This window comes from Nuphar pumila, chromosome 7, assembly GCF_984573655.1.
Source record: "Nuphar pumila chromosome 7, dmNupPumi1.hap1.1, whole genome shotgun sequence".
Lineage (NCBI taxonomy): Eukaryota > Viridiplantae > Streptophyta > Magnoliopsida > Nymphaeales > Nymphaeaceae > Nuphar > Nuphar pumila.
The window spans coordinates 23,028,057-23,048,329 of record NC_143255.1 but is presented as its reverse complement, the minus strand read 5'-3'; the positions used below and the strand labels follow the sequence as shown (position 1 = coordinate 23,048,329).

At 39.4% G+C, this 20,273-nt stretch overlaps 3 protein-coding genes across 3 annotated transcripts in view; all 3 read left to right on the top strand.

Annotated features, from left to right (window-relative positions):
* LOC149831519 (putative galacturonosyltransferase 6) overlaps positions 1-878 on the top strand; it is a 34,416-nt gene extending 33,538 nt beyond the window's left edge. The window contains exon 9 of the mRNA XM_090013936.1: positions 174-878. Within this exon, the coding sequence (XP_089870062.1) occupies positions 174-449 (276 nt within the window). The 3' untranslated portion in view covers positions 450-878. The remainder of the gene's footprint in view (positions 1-173) is intronic.
* Positions 879-2,263: 1,385 nt separating this feature from the next.
* LOC149831518 (photosystem II reaction center W protein, chloroplastic-like) lies at positions 2,264-3,622 on the top strand. The gene is made up of 2 exons (XM_090013935.1): positions 2,264-2,475; positions 3,184-3,622. The coding sequence occupies exons 1-2, from the start codon at positions 2,373-2,375 to the stop codon at positions 3,483-3,485; spliced, it is 405 nt and encodes a 134-aa protein (XP_089870061.1). The 5' UTR covers positions 2,264-2,372; the 3' UTR covers positions 3,486-3,622.
* Positions 3,623-7,038: 3,416 nt separating this feature from the next.
* LOC149831517 (protein transport protein SEC23 G-like) lies at positions 7,039-16,976 on the top strand. The gene is made up of 2 exons (XM_090013933.1): positions 7,039-8,172; positions 15,042-16,976. The coding sequence occupies exons 1-2, from the start codon at positions 7,516-7,518 to the stop codon at positions 16,707-16,709; spliced, it is 2,325 nt and encodes a 774-aa protein (XP_089870059.1). The 5' UTR covers positions 7,039-7,515; the 3' UTR covers positions 16,710-16,976.
* The last annotated feature ends 3,297 nt before the right edge of the window (positions 16,977-20,273 follow it).

The following is a 20,273-nucleotide window of genomic DNA, read 5'->3' as shown; positions in this document are numbered from 1 at the left end:
TCTTGGTCAGACCTGTTCAGTTATCTGACCTACTTGCGCCTTACCCTTCATCAGGAAACTCCACTCCAGATAGGGATCTAAGTGAATATCAAGAGATGTTCATGAAAATGAATATGTAATATGTGGTGTTTATTTTTTTCTAATGTTTTCTTCACCATGTTTCAACACTGCAGGCCCAGGAAAGGCAGTTATGGAAGTTGGGAAGCTTGCCTGTGGGACTGGTCACTTTCTATAACTTGACGGCTAAGCTAGACCGGAGCTGGCATGTCCTTGGCCTTGGCTATGATTCAAGCAAGAGTAGAAGAGAGATTGAGCACGCAGCGGTGATTCACTATGATGGAAACTTAAAACCATGGCTTCAGATCAGCATACCCAAGTTTAGAGGGTACTGGTCCAAATTTCTGAAATATGATCATCCTTACTTGCTACAGTGCAACATCCATGAATAGCCTCATTCATACTCACCATTATCTCGGGTCACCGGCTGAGAGCTGTGGCAGCCAAGTGCCCAGCGACCCCAGTGTGCGTTAGGAACATGCTCATTCCTGCAAACCATAGAATATTCAGACATGCTGGATCATGGCGGCAATTTGCATGATGCTAACCTGTCATCTGCCATTGCAGATGGAATTTTCCTTCCACAATTTCTTTGTGTATTCAATTTTCCTGATATTTTGGCTATATGATCTTTAGAAGCTTTGTCAATTTTACTAATTACTGTAAGAGTTATTGTTCTGTACAGCTTTTCTTCATATTGTTAAGTGGCAGTTATTCTTGTTTCGTATTTTTCTTAAATGTACAATTTAGCAGTGAACATGTGTTTTTTGATATGGAAAAGACCATTATTGTATAAAGATGCGCATTTTGGCATTGGTTTAAAGGTTGTTTATCATGTGAGTTGTCCTTATGGTCATGTTGGTTTGTTTAATGGAAAGTAGAAATCCACAATTTTAACATGATCTGCAGCATAAATATTCCTTAAAAAAATGCTCTACCACTTTTTCACAAGGACACGGGCACGGACACAACCCGACCACACAAGTTCAAAGTTTTTTGACAAATGGAACATGGACACAAATTTTTAATTTTCTAATCAATAGAAAAAACTGCAGTCCTTTAATATTTCAATATAAAAATATAATTTTTATTGAAATATTATTAAAAATTGTTTAAGAACTATTAAATATATTAAAGCATCGTCCTTATGCGTGAGTCATATGAGCGTGTCATTGTGAAGATAGCTTTTACATTCTTTTACTCGTCAAACTAAGCAAAGGCAACTTGAGGCCTTTTGCAATTTTAAAGAATATATTTCGCATATGCCACGAGCCAAACAAATGCTACATGATGAAACTAATTTTGGGTATTTCCACAAATTATCCCTGACTTATAGGGTTATAGACAAATTCATCCGACCTTTTTGTATTTTCAAGAAACCCCCTATTTTTTTCATGACCATTTCCAAAAGCATCATTGAAGGACATAAGTAACATCCTAATGTTGAAAAAGGTCAGTGTCTTTTTGCGAAGTGTAAAAAGGCAGGGATGAATATGGACGATTATTGAAAAACCCACTAAGTTTTAATGCTTCTTGGTTGATTGTTCGGTAAGGTGTGTTACTTTGGGGCTAGAGGTAAGCCCTTGGAGTTTTATGCTGTCAGGGACGATTGTAAGTTAGGCAGACAGAGCCAGCGCGACTAGGTCTATGATTTTGGAGTGGTTTCTCCGAGTAAAGAAAAAAGTAATACTCAACGACCGGTGGCAACAACCACCATGGTACTGAGATGAAGACACTGGATCAAATCCCTCTGAGACACAAGGGTGTATCTAGTTTTCAGAGGTGGGCCACTTAAGGCAGGGTGATCGTGGGGCTAGGTGCAATATGATTGCACAACAAATATTTGTGCATTAAGCACCTGATCACCCTCCATCTTGGGGACTGGGCCTGTAAGGTGTGGGACGCAAGACCTGATGGAGGGCGATCGGATGCTTAATGCACATTTTTTGTGCAATCATATTGCACCCGATCCTGACTCTGCTTCCGGTCATAAAAAAAAAACAATAAAACAAATAAAAGTGACGTGTTTAAGGGATATTTTTGCAATCTAAGGGAGACCAACCAAATGCTCAATGTTATTTCCTGCAAGGCCATGGGCATCTTGTGGATTTATCGAGAAACTCAGACTTGACACGTGGATCATAGTCATTGGAGGGGATAAAGATAGAGGATTTGGGTGGGTACCCAGCTATCCATGTTTGTGTGGTGGATGGAGAAAAAGCTCCTGAATTACAAAAACATCATTTCTCTATACACTGCCTAACTGTAGTGCACACAAACTTCAGACTCACCTCTTCTTTCTTCGTTTCTTCACCATGGCCTCCCTCACTGCAAGCACCACAGCTTCATTCTTTGCACGTGCCAGCCTAGCCCCTAGAAGCTATGTTGGGCTTGCATCTCCATCATCTCCTGTTCTAGGTAATATGTTTCTTCTTTGAATTGGATCCTTTCAGTCAAATTGATATTTCATGAGGCATCTATCTACATGTTCATGCCCATTCCTTCATTCACTGAGTAACTGCCTTGAAAATCCTATATATGATCCATACTTGAATTGTGGAACTTTTTATCTATCATTCTATTGGAAGAGAACTTTTTATGCTTACTATTAGAATTGATTTTTTGCAGATTCATGGGACGCCAAAGTTTTTGAAATGAAAAAAAAAATTTGAAATGATGCCAAACTTATGCTCTTTAGCTGTGGCTGTGGCCATGTATATGCCATGTGAAAGGAAGATCCATTTGATGCTAATTTTCTCCAAGGCTTATTAGAGAAACATTGCATCTTTTGCAATCTAAAACTTGGATGCCCAGTGATCCAATGGATGGTTAAAATGTTAAGATTATTGGAAAAAAATATGTTTTTTTTTTAATCTTAAGATTATTGGAATATGTAGAAACACAAAAACATAAAAATTCAGATAAATATAAATAGCAATATAAAACTACTACGAAGATGTTTTATGGTATTAATATCATGATAGATACTATATTTTTTTTAAAATAGGTCACCTTGTTTTTTTGTATAGGGTTGGTATTTGAAAATATCATGATAAAATCATGATATTTTCAAAATATCTTCAATGTTTGTGACATAGATATGAATTATGTTGATCCCATTCTCAGGTCTACCAGCAATCTCAAGGAGGGGTAAGGTTCAATGCTCAGTGGAGGAGAATCCGGTTGCGTGCAATGGCATGGGCCTGGGAGCATCTTTAATGGCTTCCGTTTATGTGGCCGCCACCTCGAGCCCAGCACTGGCGCTTGTAGATGAGAGGATGAGCACAGAGGGGACAGGCCTGAGCCTGGGCTTGAGCAACAACCTCCTTGGGTGGGTCCTGATTGGTGTGTTTGCCCTCATTTGGGCCCTCTACTTTGTCTACACTTCCACTCTTGAAGAGGATGAGGAGTCTAGCCTATCACTTTGAGTGCATCTCTTACAAGTAAATAGTGTAACTGTTGTTCAAAAAGGATTAGAGCTTTTGATTGACATGTATGATGCATGAGAACCTTCATATGTAGAATCTTTCATTGTTGATGTAATGTTATTCTCTATTTCCCATTTCTTCTTTCTTCTTTTGATAGAAGCTCGGGGATAGCTCCGTGTGAATCGAACCCGAGATCCCTTAGTTATGATAGTGTGACCTAACCATCCATCTATCTCATTCTATCTTCTCCCATTTCTTCGATTATGTATAAGCAAGACCTTTTATTTTTTATTTTTTTTGACAATCAAGCTGGGAGACTAAGGCATCCATCATCATTAATCACAACATTATAACCAAGCATCATAATCATCATCAAGAGAATGTGGTGCTATGCACTTTTATAACCAAGCATCTATCTCAAGCTTAGAAAAATCAAGTATGATGATAATCATAGACTAATGGGATAGTTGTTATCATAATGAAGACTAAAATCTTGTGTATTCACTTTTTTGAATAATTTGAATTTTCTAATAATATAATTGTCAACATTTTCAATGATTTATCCTCAACCTTCTTGTAGCCCTTTGTAATAAGATTCATCAAACTTTTCAATTTTTTTATACAATAGGAAAAAAACCACCTCACTCACCAGCGAGCTCATTAGTGTAAAACTACAAGCCTCCCTTACCTACAAGGGTTATACTTAGCTTGGCTTAGCGGCAAGGGATGCACTCTGTAGGTTTCAAACTCGTGACATCCCTTCAACTTGGTAACATTCACAAGTTACTCCTACCAGATGAGCGCATGGGCAAACTTTTCAATTGTTATAAAAGAAAAAAAAACTGACAGTTTTAAGGTAAACACAGGGTTCCCATTTGAGTACCGGGTATACTTTGAAACCCACGATCTGAGAATCTCAGTTCTCAGATCATGAATCTCTGGGTCGACACCCTCAAGTCGGCCCAGAAGCCCATGATTTTGAAAGGGAAACAGGGATCTTAGATGAGGATCAAGGATCTAGGATCCCATTTGAGTAAATCTCAAATGGGATTAAAGTCTTTTTGGAACAATAGTCAAGCTCAGCTTGGCTAGAGCTCGAGCTTAAAACCAAGCCAAATCTGAACAATGTTGTTCAAGCTCAAGCCGAGCTTGAACACATACATTTTGAGGTGATCCAAGTTCGAAGAGCCCAAGCTCAGCTCGAACTCGGGTCATGTGCATGCCTAGATTCAGGCTCAAACGCTGAGATAGAGGCCATATTCATTGATGATCACAATTCCTGTTCTAAGCTAATGGGCAAAAAACCCAAGACTCCTTATCTGTACCAATCCAGCCCTCTTATTTTCATTATTTTGGTTTAGATTCGATATTAGTTATTTCATATATCTCTCTCTATATATATATATATTGGCTACTAATGAAGGTAAAAAACTAATGACCAGAAACTCTCTCCGAAACCAGGAAAACCCTGGTAGGGGCCCATGACCACCCTTCCTTACATGGCCCACCTCTGAAAGCTACGGATACAGATACACCTATGTACCAGCGGATTTGATACAAAACCTTCATCTCAGCACCCTCACAGCCACCCTGCTGGCCACACGAGGCTTACGGTGGTTTCAAATATAACATTCATTGAGTTGATATTAGTGTAACATAGTGAGCAAAACTGCATAGAGTTTAGTGCCAAGGGCAACATCTATATTTGTTTTCTTAAACCAAAACTTTAAAATTATTTAGCTACTTATAAATTCTTTGCCAAACCACCTTGGCTTCTATGGAACTAATGAACTTAACCATCCCATGCTAAATTGCTCTTGTATCCTCCAAGCAACTTAAAACAAGTAATGCTACTTAAAATTTGAAAACATGAACTGTACTCGCATGCATGGACATGCTAAAGGAAAGACTTTACATGATAACGGGTACATATTTTTAAAAATTCTTGCCAGCTCTGTTCATGTTAAAGCTCTCGTAAGAAGGAGATATGAATGGTAGGAAAAACTGAGATCAACTTATGCCAGCATGACACTTTTCCACCATGATAATTTGATGTTGGTTTCACTCATGGTATAGGAAAGAATTGCATGTATTTGTTACCTCTTTGCAACTAATTTGGTAAATACTAATAAATTATTTTTTAATAGAATTAATCAATTAATTCTTAGAATACAAAAAATGAATTAAATAAAAAAACATAAAATTCAAAATTTCATATTTGATAATGTTCAAAGTATCCAAATAAAAAGTTTATAGCAAAATATTTTTTCCATGACATAGCATTTGATCTAGTAAATCAACATCAATTTTGCAAAATAACATAAAGCACTAACTTGAATTCTAGTCTTATGAAACACAACATGGATTCTTCAATCCACTTATATGGTTTAACCCATTATGCATGACTTGCAGTTTGCACAGTGAAGGTAATGGAGATTTTTTTTTAGAAAACCTAATTCCTAAATAAACCCAATCCCATAAAATGATCTTTCTCTTTCTCATAAAATTAGTACAACTAGTTAGGTAAATAGTACTAATTAACAAGTTTATAGGTACCCAACTAATTATCTTTCTAATTTTCATAAAATTAATACAACTAATTAGCTAAATAGTAGTAGTTATCAAGTTACTATGTAATTAATTATTTTTTAAATGTTTATATTACTAAAAAGTAATTAGATAGCTCAGGCTCACCAGTTTAGGCCGTGGGCCGACCCAGGCCCGGCCCATGTATATAACAGGTTATGTTTAAGCTCGGGCCTAAAATCTTAACCCAAACCCGGCCCATCATGGTCCAGGTCGGTTTGGCCCATCAGGTCACCCAGCCTGTTGCCCACCCCTACTTACAAGTAGCTCCAAAGGGGTTTGGCGTAGTGGGATGAGACCTAGGTCGCTAGGTAGGTGGTCTAGGTTCAAATCTCATGCCCATCACCCTTTGCACAAGCTTAAGTGTGGTGACTCCTTGGGGGCAAGGGGTAAAGCCCATGGAGTTTTACAGTGCCAGGACAGCGACCGTAAGTACGGCAAGCAAAGCAAGCGTGGCTAGGTCTCTGATCCTTAAGATGGTTTCTTTGTCTAAATATAGAAAAAAAAAACGATTCAGGTGAATTGTTCGACGATTTGGAGCTCAATTGAATTGAATCGGCCAACTTTCAACCAAAAAATGATGTGCATTACAAAAAATTAAAATACAAATTTAATAATATTTAAAAATATTAAAAATATTTAAAATTATTAAAAATATTTAAATTATTTTTTAATTTAAAAAAAATAAGTCGAATCAGTCTTGCACCATTTCAATTCTGCCCGATACCATAAGAATTGGCTGATTCAGGCCGATATAAAAATGTCTCTTGAGTATTAAGATCCAACTATAACAAAAGTCAATCTCATTGCATCGAATATGAGTGGATTCCTCTACCGATGGAATCATCAAAATTCAAGAGCTAGAAACTCAGAATCCTGTCACTTCCCTACTCTTGTTAAATCTAGACTTACATGTAAAAACAATTCAAGACTTTTCTTTATGCTATTCATTAGATTTGAGTCTGAAGGCCTTTCAACAGTTTCTTGCCAATTTGATAACCAGACCTAGACTTTACAGAAGCTCACCAAAACCCAAATAACTGAATTGGATCAATCAGATATCCAACCAAAGGCTGTACCAAAGCAACATTGGATTGGCATCTCCACCAACTCTTTTTGTGTACCAAAGAGAGCACAACAAACCCTGTTTTGACACATAAAACAACTGCTTCCACCTCCTTTCCCTTCTTACACAAAGAAGCAAGCATGATTCTTCCCCCATTCCATGCCATGACTCCACATGCTTCCCACCATATTTCTCCCTTCACACACCCACCCTTTCTTCCTTTCTCTCTCATTCCCTCATTCCCCTTCTTTCTCTCTCTACACGCCTCCCCAAACCCCGCATCCCACCCATCTTCCCTTCCTTCTTCAAGGATTCGTGATACCCATCTCAGGAATTTGATGTAGGATCACAAAGCCAAGGTCTTTCTGTTGGTCTCCGATGGATTTTATCGAGCTCGAGGCCGTCGAGGGCTTGCGTTGGTCGTGGAACTCATGGCCAAAGACGAAGGGGGAGGCGGCCTCTCTGGTTATCCCTCTTAGCATCATGCACACGCCGTTAATGGAAATAGCCGATTTGCCCATCCTTTCTTACGAGCCCCTAGTTTGCAAGCGGTGCAGAGCCGTGCTGAACCCCTACGCACGGGTGGACTACCAGACCCGCCTCTGGGCTTGCCCCTTCTGCTACCAGAAGAACCCATTCCCGAGTTCCTACGCCGGCATCAGCGAGAACAATCTCCCGGCCGAGCTCTTCCCCACGTACAGCACGGTCGAGTATCGGCTCAATCGGGGAAGGCCCAATTGGAGTAGTGGGCAGTTTCCATCTTCCTCCTCTTCGTTCTCCTCTCTGTACTCGGGCAGCGAGTTTAGTTCGAGGTTTGGAGGGCCTGCTTTCGTGTTCGTTGTGGACACGGCGACAGCAGAGGAGGAATTTCAGGTTTTGAAGAGGGAGATATTGCATGTGGTAACTCAGTTGCCGGACAATTGTTTGGTGGGATTGGTTAGTTTTGGGTCGATGGTGCACGTTCATGTTCTTGGGGACGTCGATTGCTCGAGGGTGGTTGTGTTCCACGGCGAGCGGGAGTTGTCCTCAGATCAGGTGATTTTTGTGTTTTTCTGAATAAATTAGTGTTCTTTGAATGCTTTGGAGTGTGAGTTGATGTTCGCGTCTGGTTTCTGAATTAGTTTGAATGCTTTTATAGCTAATAGATTGGATATTAGGAAGTACAGGGGAAGAATGCTGTTTGAATTATCCACTTGAGTTGAATTGATGGTTTTCAAGAAGAGCTATTGACTATCTTTGGAAGTTTGAAATATTGATCTGAATTGGTTATCTGTGAATGGTGGAGGAAACTTTAGTTTGTTGCTCTAGTTTTACATGGAGTTGATGGGTAGTTTGAATTTTATGATTGATGGATTTGGCATTATGTTATTCTGGTAGAGGTATTTGAACGATGCTTAGTTGGCAATAGAACTTGGTCCTCATTATGTAATATAATGGACAAACTTGCTTTTGAAGAGTACCATATGCTAAGAGTTTTTCTTCATGTAGGTTTTGCACGTTAGAAATATTATGCAAAATTCAAAGGATTGGCAGTTTCAGAACATTTACAAGACTTGTTCAAGATAGACTCCTCTGATGATTAAGGCTAGTATGTTTGATCGACTTTGACACACTCAATGTGCCACGTCTCTCGTGAAACTTCCGAATTTTCTTGAGGATTTCAAAAATCTTACTTCTTTGATATGAGAACTGTTGAAATATGAGAGAATAAAGATAATAGAGAGAATAGAGAGGGAGAAGAACTAGGGTTTTAATGAGAACACCAAAGAGAGAAGCAAGAGAAATATGCTTGCTATTTTCACATATCGTGAGAGGGCTTGCCTCCTTACATAAAAAAAAGGTCGACCCCACTTAGTGTACAATAAAGAAAAAGGAAAAGTCTAAAATACCTCCTAGTATTAGGTAATTTACAATAAGTCCTAATACAAAAGGTATTACACAAAAATGTAAAACACTATATTACATAGTTGCATAGTTCTGAATACTCCCCTTCAAACTTAGAAGGATGCAAAGGAATCATTCCAAGTTTGGAAAGGAAAGTAGTGAAGTGAGAGGGGGAAAGACTTTTCGTAAACAGTGGACTGGGGGAAACGGTGCCCCGCCCTGCCTCGCCTCGTTTGGACCGGGGATGGAGAACATGAAACGGGGGCATGAACCGAGGATGGAGGTTAAAATCAAAACCTGTGTGGGGATGGACTTACTCTTGTGCCTGCCCCGTTCCCGATTTTTGTTAAGAAAATTACTATTATACCCTTATACATATTATAAAATCCTATATATATATATATATATATATATATATATATATATATATATATATTACTAACCCTAATATAAAACCCTTTCTCGAATCTCTCCTCTCTCCTTCCTCTAACAAGCCGCATAAGCTCTCATTTCTCTCCTCTCCTTCCTCTAAGGGCGGAAGGAAACAACGTCGGAAGGACTGAGGAAACGAGCCTCGTCCCGCCTCGCCCTGTTTGGACCGGAGATGGAAGACATGAAACAGGGAATGGACTTGGGATGGAGATTAAAATCAAAACCCATGCGGGGATGAAGGTGGGGATGAAGTGCAAAATTTTGAGACGGGGTAGGGATAGAGACCTTGTCCCCCCGGCCTGACGTCGGTCCATTGCCATCCCTAGCTAACTTGCTCCAAAGCTATAATCCTCATCTTTATAAGCTCTTCTTGTATAATGTCAGTCTATTTCAATGTGCTTGGTGCGCTCATGAAACTCTGGATTCTTGGTAATATGAATAGCACTCATATTGTAATAATATAGCTGAGTTTTCTTTTCACATAAAATTTTTAATTCATTTAATAGCCATCTAATCCAAATAATCTTAGCAACAACTTGAGCCATAGCTCTGTATTCTGCTTTTGCATTAGACAAAGCAATCCTCCGGTGTTTCTTGCTCTTCCATGAAATTAGAGAGCTTCCAAGAAAAATCCCTTAAGTGGAAAGTCTATATCTAGTGGATCCTCCAAAAGACTCTTAACTCTGTGCCAGATGAAGACGAGAAAAACATACTAATGATTTTGAGTACATCTACCAAGTGAACTGATCTGGGAGCACTCATAAATTGACTAATTATGTAAAATGCATGGGTTATATCTGGCTTGAATATAGTCAAGTATATAAGGCTCCCAACTAATTGCATGTATACTACAAGATCTTCTACCTCAACACCATCAGTGACCATCTTCAAATTTACCTTCATGGGGGAATTTACTTATTTTGAGTCACCAACTAATCTTGGTTTCATGACCAAATTTGTAGCATACTTATGTTGACACAAGTACCGTCCCTTTGGAGAGTAAGCTATCTCAAGCTCAAGAAAATACTTTAAACACCTTAAGTCTTTCTTCTCAAACATGTTGGCCAGTTTCTTTTTGGTGTCTTCAATCTTCTTTGTGTCATCTCCAATGAGAATTATATCATCTACATAAAGAAGCAATATACATCTTCCAAGTGCAGAGAAATACACAAACAAAGCAGGATCATGGTGACTCTGCTCAAAACCAAGTGATCTCACTGCTAAACTAAACTTCTCAAACGAAGCTCGAGGTGCTTGTTTGAGTCCATATAATGTTTTGCGAATTCTGCAAACTCTACCTTATGGATCTGAGTATCCTTGAGGTAGTTTCATATATACTTCCTCTTGCAAATATCCATTCAAGAATGCATTCTTGACATCTAACTGCCAAAGATCCCACTGTTGTATGGCAGCCAATGCTAGTAGTGTATGAATTATGGTCATATGAGCCACATACGCGAATGTTTTAGCAAAATCAATTCCAAATCGTTGACCGTATCCTTTAGCTACTAACCTGGCTTTATACCTCTACACAAACCCATCTGCCTTTGTCTTTGCCTTGTCCACCCATTTGCTTCCAATAATATTTTTTTGTGGAAGAGGTTTTACTAATTATCATGCCTGCATCCTTTCAAGTGCATTCATTTCAACAACCATGACTCTTTGCCACTCCTCCTTTCATGTTGCCTCTGTATAGGACTCAAGCTCAACATTCTAAGAAAGCACAATGATAAGGTACAAAAGACTCATAGGACACAAAACAAGACTGAAGCACAGAGGGTCTAGAACTTTTACGTACCTGAGAAGATGTGGAAGAAAATGATAACTCTAAGTTTTGTTGTTGTCTTAGATCATCTGTTGCAGGAATGAGATCAGGATTGACCTCTTCACTTCCCTGCTCTTCCACTTGATTTAAAAATAGAATTTCAATCACATCTTCATGTCTTCTTGAGTAGGCTTAACCAAACCTATTTTCTCTAGCCAGGACTTGCTCCCCATGCCACTCCATTCCCTTTCTTTCACCTTTTTCTTCAAAGTGAACAAAAAAGAACAAGTCAGTCTCATTTTTTGCCTTTTCTCTATACTAACTAAAGTATAACACATTCTCATTAAAAACAACTTGCCGAGATACCCACACTTTCTTTCCAACAAGATCATAGCATTTGTACCCTTTTTGACCATTAGTGAAACAAAAAAAACAACACTTACAACCTTAGCAGGTAACTTATCTCTGTATCTGTTAGCTAACAAGACAAAACATACACAACCAAACACCTTCAACACATCATAGTTTGGAGCTTTTCCCTATAACTTTTGAAAAGGGGATATGCCCTTAAGTACTCCATAAGGCATACAATTTATCTGATAAATGCTCAGTTGAACTGCATCTGATTAGAATACTTTGGGTACTCCTCCTCTAAACATAAGAGCTCTTGCTGTCTCTAAGATATGTTTGTTTTTCCTTTCAGCTATACTATTTTGCTCAGGAGTGTAGGGACAAGATTTTTGATAAACCACACCTTTTTCTTACAGTAACCTGTCAAATATATAACTGATATATTCACCACCAGAGTCAGTTCAAAGAGTTTTAATCTTGGTTGCAAATTGATTCTCAATCATGGTACAAAAGCTCTTAAAGATTTCAAAAAGGTCGTTTCTATTTTTTATAAAGTATATCCATGTAAATCTTGCACAATCATCTATGAAAGTTATAAAATATGATGATCCTCCTTTTGACACAACAGGAGAAGGACCCCACACATCTGAATGCATCAAATCAAAAGGACTCCCTGATTCCCTATCACTAGACCTGAAGGCCAAAGCATGACTCTTAGCCAATCTATAACTCACACAATCTTTGACATGATTTGATACAACTAACTTGGATTTTTCAAAACTTCCTGAGGACACTAACTTTTGCAACCTAGAGCTGAAAATATGCTAGAGTCTCTGGTGCCACAAAAAAGACTCATCTATAATTGAAGTTCCATATTCGATTTCAGTTTTCTTTTATTTCCTCATATCAATCCAGTCCAAGTAGTATAGATCTCATTTTCTATGGCCAATCCCAAATTTTTTTCTCTGACAACTGATCTGACACAACAAACCGACAGAAAAAAAGATAACATTACAGTTAAGTTTGATAGTTTAACCAACAAAAATAAGATTCATAGCAAGGGATGCAACATGATAAACTTGAGGGAGATTGAATTTACTACTAGGATAAGGATCACAAGTAATTGAACCTACTTTGGAGACACATATAGTGAGGACAGATTCATGAGGTGTCATATGACAGGAACCTCCAGAGTCTATTAGCCAACCAGAAGAATGACTTGAAATACCTGAGAAAGCAGTACCAGAGAAGGTGGTATGAGTGGCAGAAGCAGGAACATTGATTGACTGAGTAAGAAGCTACAGTTGTTGAATCTCATGCTGAGCTTGTTCTAACCTCAAAGTTACCCAACACCTATCACTTCACTGTTAGAAGGTGATAGGCCAATTGACTGCTCATCCTTGGACATTACACCCTCACTTTCAGAAGAAAATGCATATGCCTCACCTTTCTTTTTCTTGAGAATGTGACAATAATTTTAAATATGCCCAAAGTTCTTACAATAATGACACTGAACAAAACTAAGATTACTTCTTTTACCAAATCCCAAATCTCCTCGTCCTCCAGTCTTACCACTACCTCTACTACCAAATTTATCACCCATCTTTGTAAGGGGTGCTTTGTGATCCTAATTTGGATTTTGGTGTGATTTTGTTGGGCTAATTTACTTGTAGTTTTATGATATTGGTTGTTTGAGTGATTATGGAGAAGGAAAGGATTCAAATTATTCCAATAAAGTTGAATGAAACTAATTATTTATATTGGGCTGATTTCTTGAAAGGAGAGTGGTTGTGGAAAAAGGTTTGGTAGGTTACTTGAATGGTTCAAAGGTAAAACCCAAGGTCTCTGATAAGGGTTTTGATAAGTTTATAAAGGAATGGGTCATGAACAATGCGAGAATCAAGGCATGGATTCTCGAGTTTATGGAACACAAAATTACCATGAATATTTCTAAATTTCATGAGGCAAAATAAACTTGGGCGTACCTTAGACAAGTCTATAGACAAGAGAATTAGGCAATGCATTATCAACTCACTCAAGAGTTGAGAAGTATGTGCCAAGGAAACAAATCCATTGAAGAATTTTATTCAGATATACTGAGAACCTGCTGATGGTACAATGGCCACTTCAGACGAAAGTGCTATAGGAACTGCTTTAAAGAGTCACTTAACTAACCATGAATCCTCACAATCATGAATGACATTGATTTCAGAGTTAAGGACGTTGCTAACCCTTTTGCAGCAATTTTGCATGGTTGTGGTACTTTACTCTCTTAATAGGTTCTTTAACCCTGTGAAGAAGCCTTGGGCTTGGGATGAAAAGAAAGCTTTGAATATCAAAACATTACAAGATGATGTGGAATGTCATGCTAATCCATGGGGAAAATTGCCCAAAGAAAAATAACAAGGATATGCTAGTGGCTTTTTGTAGGAAGTGGAGAACGTATGACCTGCTTACATTGTGGTGAGTTATTTTGGTTGAATGTGACAAAAAATTGGCACACTTCAGAGAACTGTTACATTATGAGTTGTGAGAAAACTAGTTTCAGTTCTTTATATCTGTACATATATTGAAGGCACAAAAAGTTATTTTCTATCAAGACAGAGTTATTGAACACTGTACTTATATTTATAGTGGGTTATCTCATTTGCAAGTGACAATAAATTGACAAACTTATAGCATTGCTTTATGATGATTTATTGTATCAAAATGATCTTTGCTGGGGAAGTTCTTGATGTCTGCATATACCGGAGGCACAGAGTGAATCTGTGGTTGGAAAATGTACTTGACATGCCTAGCCTAGAAAGGGTTGACTTATGTTAGGTGCTAGATCTGGCTGATCTCTATTTTTCTAGGAATGATCACATTCTTGAGGTTTACGTTCTCAGTGCCTATTTTGTCAGGAAAGTAAATGAAGTCTTCCGTGTTGACAATTTAATCATGGCTGAATTGTTTTACACTAGATCTTTAGTCTTGTGGTTTTCTTCTATAACTCATGCATCTGATTGTTCTTTTCTAGTAGTAGGCACATGATTGTAGTCCATATATTTTACACATAAGGATAACACATGTTTTTTGATAAATTGCTTAGAATGTGTAAGCAAGGTGCTAGTAATTCTTTTGTGTTAAATTTTTTTCTTTCTATTTGTTGTTAACATCATAAACTCTCTCTCTGGCTTTCCAAGTTAACTATAATACCTTCCTTCTATATGTACCTCTATAGTGTCTACTATAATAACTTCCTTCTATATGTACATCTATAGAGTCTACTAAAAGAAGAGAGAGAGAGAGAGAGAGAGAGAGAGAGAGAGAGAGAGAGAGAGAGAGAGAGAGAGAGAGTTGACATTCATCTGCAGAATAATATGTTCATGGCTGGTTCAAATGGACAGGAATCTACACACTGAATTCAGTTATTTGTTCTTGCTCTATAATGATTTCTGCAACTGAAAATCACATGCTATATTGTTCACAGCTTCAGCAGTTTCTAGGTATGCCTCGTTTGCAGCACCGGCAATTCAGCAAGGCATCTACACAGGCACTCAAGTTTCTTTTGCCTATATCTGAGTGTGAGTTTAGTTTCACTGCTGCAATTGAAGAACTCATCCCATCACCTCCACCTGCCCCTGGCCACCGGTCCCTGAGGTCTACTGGTGCTGCTATATCTGTTGCAACAGGGCTTGTTGAAGCAAGCTTGCCAAACGTAGGCTCAAGAATAATGGTTTTTCTATCTGGTCCTGCAACTCTGGGTCCTGGGATGATCGTTGGGACAAACCTTAGTCAAATGATCCGCACCCACCGCGATCTACTCAAGGACCGGGCCCCCTACTACAAGAAGTCATGCGACTTCTACAAACGGTTGTCACGGAGACTGTGTGATGCATCTATAGTTCTGGATGTTTTTGCAAGCTCTCTGGATCAGGTTGGTGCTGCAGAGCTCCAAGCAGCTGTGGAGAGTTCAGGAGGCTTGATGGTTTTTGCTGAAACCTTTTCATCTGATCAGTTCAAGAAATGTTTGCAGCATATCTTTCAGCTGGATGACCATGGCCACCTAAAGATGAACTTTGATGCGACAATTGACATAGTGACAGGAAAGGAGGTGAAGATCTGTGGCGCTCTTGGACCTTGTGTGTCACTTCAGAGAAAGAATAGTTCTGTGAGTGAGACTGAGGTTGGGTTTGGTGGCACCAGCTCCTGGAAGTTGGGCACTCTCACCAGCAAGACGTGCACTGCATTCTTTTTTGAGGTGGGTGATGAACAAAAATCTCAGTCAGGTCCTGTGTTTTTTATTCAATTCATGACTCGTTACCAGCATGGTGATGGGGGGGTGCGGCTACGGGTGACTACAGCTGCCAGAAGATGGGCTGAGAGTTCACGATCTCCGGAGATCACAGCTAGTTTTGATCAGGAAGCAGCAGCAGCTGTTATGGCAAGACTTGCTATTGACAAAATAGAGAGAGGACATCATCAAACTGATGATGTTATCCGATGGCTTGATAAGATGCTTGTCTGCTTTGCAGCTAAGTTTGGCGATTATGTAAAGGAAGATCCTACATCTTTTCGTCTCTCATCGACCTTCTCGCTTTACCCACAGTTCATGTATTATTTCCGAAGGTCACAGTTCATAGATGTGTTCAACAGCAGCCCTGATGAGACTGCATTTTTTCGACTAATGCTTAACCGGGAAGGAGTGGTCGGATCTTTGATCATGATCCAGCCAACACTTTTCCGGTACTCATTTGATGGTCCCCCTGTGCCAGTTCTTTTGGATGTTAGCTCAATCTCACCAGATTGCATCCTGCTCTTTGACTCGTTCTTTTATGTGGTGATCCACTATGGGTCTCAGATTGCTCAGTGGCGGAAGGTTGGGTATCATAAAGATCCAAACCATGAGAATTTGAAGAAGCTATTGGAGGCACCAGTGCACGATGCAGAGGCGCTGCTGGCTGATCGGATACCAGTCCCGAAGCTCATAAAATGCGATCAACACGGGAGCCAAGCCAGATTTCTGCTTGCCAAGCTGAACCCTTCAGTTACACATGATACATTGCATGCCAGTAATAGTTCTGAGGTTATATTCACAGATGATGTGAGTCTTCAAGTTTTCATAGATCATTTGCAGAAGTTGGCTGTTGAATTCTGATGAAAATAGTCACTGTAAAGGAGTTTTGAATGAGAGGTGTTCATTTTTGTTCTTATTTCTATCATCTTTGATCTACGAAGGCTCATTAGAAGCTGAAATCAAGTTGTGGAATATACAGCAGGGTGCTCGAAGTCTAAGCATGTACAAGATTATGTATTTTCAAAATTCTCTCGATGTTTTCATGGCCAGCAATTTCTCTCTGTGAAAAAGTTAGTAACTGAAGGCAGTGGTTTCTTATTAATGGTGTTTCAACAATATTCTTGATATCTTTTAGATGCTCTTAATTGTGTGGGATCTATGTGAGGTATCTGGTGGATTGATTGCCATTTATTTGGTTTCAATAATTCAAAAATGATGTTAGTTAAAAGCCGCACACACGCCCGCGCACAGGATCTTTCCTCTATTCTCTCTTATTAATGATTCATTTTTAAAGGGCATGAGATGAATATTTTTATCATTAAAGGGCCCAAAAATTATTTTGCACCCAGGTAGGGCTAGGAAATGAACTGGCAGTTAATGGCTCGAGTCTGTTTGGCTCGTCATGAATTTGTTCTTGTAGTTAGTGAATCAAGTGATGATCATCACATTTAATTTAAACGAGTTGGGCATGAACAAAGGGTAACAAAGGGTGTTCAGCTTGGATGAGCTTGGGTAGATAAAAACGTATAGGTTTAAAGTGTAATGTATGAACCTAACATGGTACAGCCGGATGGAGCAGATGATGGCTCTGGTAAATTTTGCCTGTTTTCTCAAATGCTAATTTTGAAATCTATTGTATGTCCAATTTGTCAGGTTCTTTACTTTTTAAGTATCTTTTTACTCTTAGCACGAGCGGATCTTTGGATTTTCATGTGTTACATTGTAACATTCTCCAAATCTCGCTAAATATTACTAACAATGAAATTTGTATAATATTTTTGCGAAAATCATGATTTTTCATACAATACATGCTGCGAAAATGGCTACTCTTCACTTTCGCAAAAGCCCCACGAAAATCACGATAATGTCTGAAAAAATCTCTTACGTGTGAATTTCGTAGTGCTTTGCATTGGTGTTCGATGCGAAAATCATGAAAATTTTGCAAAATTCACCACTTTCACATGCCGATAACTTTAAGGGATGCAAGATTCCGTTTTGGCAGGCAAATTTCATTATATATATAGAAATTAAAACCTTCCCAATGATGCTGATCAGTTTATGATCAGACGGTCCATGTCTACCCTATATGAATACCCTAAACCCTGTGTCACTCTCTCGCCTTCCTCTCGCTCTCCTGTCTTGCTCCTCTCGCTCTCACTCTCGCGCTGCGGCGTCCTCTAGAAGCACCCTTACGATCCTACCTTCCACCTCTTCCACGAAGGTGACATCCATGCCGACGAAAGCTGACTCTTCTCCGTGCCATGGGCTTCTCCTCTTCCAAGGTCTTCGTCGGTGGATGGTCGCCCAATTTGTGGCTGACCTCAAATCCAGCGCGATCGCGAGGGCGGGCCTCGATGAGGTGGTCTGACACCTCTACTCGTCAGACCTGCATGGCTGGTGGGGGTTTGTAACACCGTCCCCATCATGGGGCGGTTATGGGAGAAGGGGGAACCGCCACCCCTCCCTTTCCCACGAACTCGATCGTGGGAGAGGAAAGGGGGAGGGGGAACGATTTCCCCCATTATTTTGAAAATGGGGCGACCATGGGGGGAGTAACTGACTCCTCATAGCTATAAAAGCCATGGGAGGACTCCTTCCCTTCCCCAGAGAGAGAGAGAGAGAGAGAGAGTAGAGAGAGAGCGAGAGAAGAGGCGACCCGCCGACGACAGGTAAGTCCCCTTCTCTCTCTCTCTCTCTTTTGTTTTAATATGAGGGTCGCTTACAACCTCACAGTTGTCGATCAGTTGTCTTAGAACAGAAATAGGGAGAAACCTGTCTCTGCTCTACCGGTTGAAAAAAATGGAGTAGCAGAGGGATTTTTCTCTGCTATTGCCACTTAAAAAAGAGGGGGGTCGGCACCCGTCAACGATCAAAGATCGCAAGCGGTGCCACCCCCACTTGCAGAAACCTGCAATAGTCCAACAACGGGGGGTTTCCAGAACTATTGATCATGGTGATGGCAGACTCGGTATGAATTTTCGGCAAACAAAGTCAGCCATCGGTTTGAACGACCCAGACTGAGCTGGGTCAAGGCAGATCGGGTGGGCTCAGTCTGAGCGTGTCCAGACTGAGATAAATCAGACTTGTGAGGTATATAAAGATATGTGTGCGCATGATTGATCAAGTGCGGTAGAAAAATCGAGATAGCGAAGACCTCAATTTTTTCATTACAAATTAGATCCAAATTTGGATCCCAATTTAGACCCAAAACTCAAGTCGGATCACGAACACCCAAGTGGATTCAAAATTAAGTGGACTTAGTAGAGTTTAGTCCAAAATCCAAGAATGTTCAGTGGTTGAAAGAGCAAAAAGGCCATTTGCAAATTCCTATTTAGTTGATTAAAACACATACTAGTTTGTTTAGGCATTCTTCAATGTGATTTTAAGTGCTTCAAGTATGTTAATTTTGTTTATTGTGAATAGACATTGTTTTGCATGCTTATAAAGTTAAAGTATGATGCTTAAACCTGATCATACATATTTTTTGAGTTATGAAATAAATGTGGCATGACATGATTGCATGTATGAGATTGATGTGTTATGTAAAAAATGAGGGTAGAGTTTCAGAGTCATAGGGTAGGTATTACACTGGAGAATGTCACACTTATGCCTTTGGAGGAGTATTATAAGTGTCGTGAATTAATCTGTGGTGGGTTGCCATCCTTAATAGTTTAGACATGTGAACATGTGTTAAAAAATAGTTAGTGGATATACATTGATGATTGTATAACGCACTGGCTTCAAGATGCGAATGTTGAGAAAAAGTTGTATATAAGATGACCACACAGAACATGATGAAGAACTCTACTAAGAGGCATGGTCTGAGGCAATGTTGAGGTGTGTGCCTCGTGAGTAACTTGGGAATATCTTAGACGTTCCTAGGTGACCCTTAAGAGTTAAAACATTGCCTACTAGAAACATGTAGAATGTAGCATGAACCACAAAACCTTGGGGGCGAATATAGCTCATTGAGACACCTTGGAGGTAGGTATAGCTCCTTGAGATACATTGGGGCAGATATAGTCACCCTGACTCTTCGGCTAGCTACCGATTGAGTTCTTGAGCTCCCGGCTTGCAACCGACAAACTTAGGTTTCTTAACGGGCTCAGGTTTAAAGCGCAACCCATGGCCTAGCCAATTGGTCCAATGGACCAATGTGAAGTGCAATGGGTTCAGCCCAGCCTGACCCAAATCTATTTGTAAATAGTAATAATTAATAAGTTTTCAACTTCCCATGCACCCAACGAATTATCTTTCTAGTTTTCATAAAATTAATGTAACTAAATAGGTAAATAGTAATGGTTATCAAGTTATTATGCAATAGTTGTTTTTCAATTTTTTATATTGTTAAAAAATTAATAAATAACTCAAGCCCATCGGGCGAGGCCGGTAGCCCATGGGTCCACCCAGCCACGACTCACGTAT

What these genes read in the sequence shown, in the direction of transcription:
- LOC149831518 (XM_090013935.1), top strand. Translation starts at nt 2,373, where the DNA reads ATGGCCTCCCTCACTGCAAGCACCACAGCTTCATTCTTTGCACGTGCC. An exon ending in TCCATCATCTCCTGTTCTAG is followed by an intron (nt 2,476 to 3,183) that starts GTAATATGTTTC and finishes TCCCATTCTCAG; the next exon opens with GTCTACCAGCAATCTCAAGG.
- LOC149831517 (XM_090013933.1), top strand. Translation starts at nt 7,516, where the DNA reads ATGGATTTTATCGAGCTCGAGGCCGTCGAGGGCTTGCGTTGGTCGTGG. An exon ending in GGGAGTTGTCCTCAGATCAG is followed by an intron (nt 8,173 to 15,041) that starts GTGATTTTTGTG and finishes TATTGTTCACAG; the next exon opens with CTTCAGCAGTTTCTAGGTAT.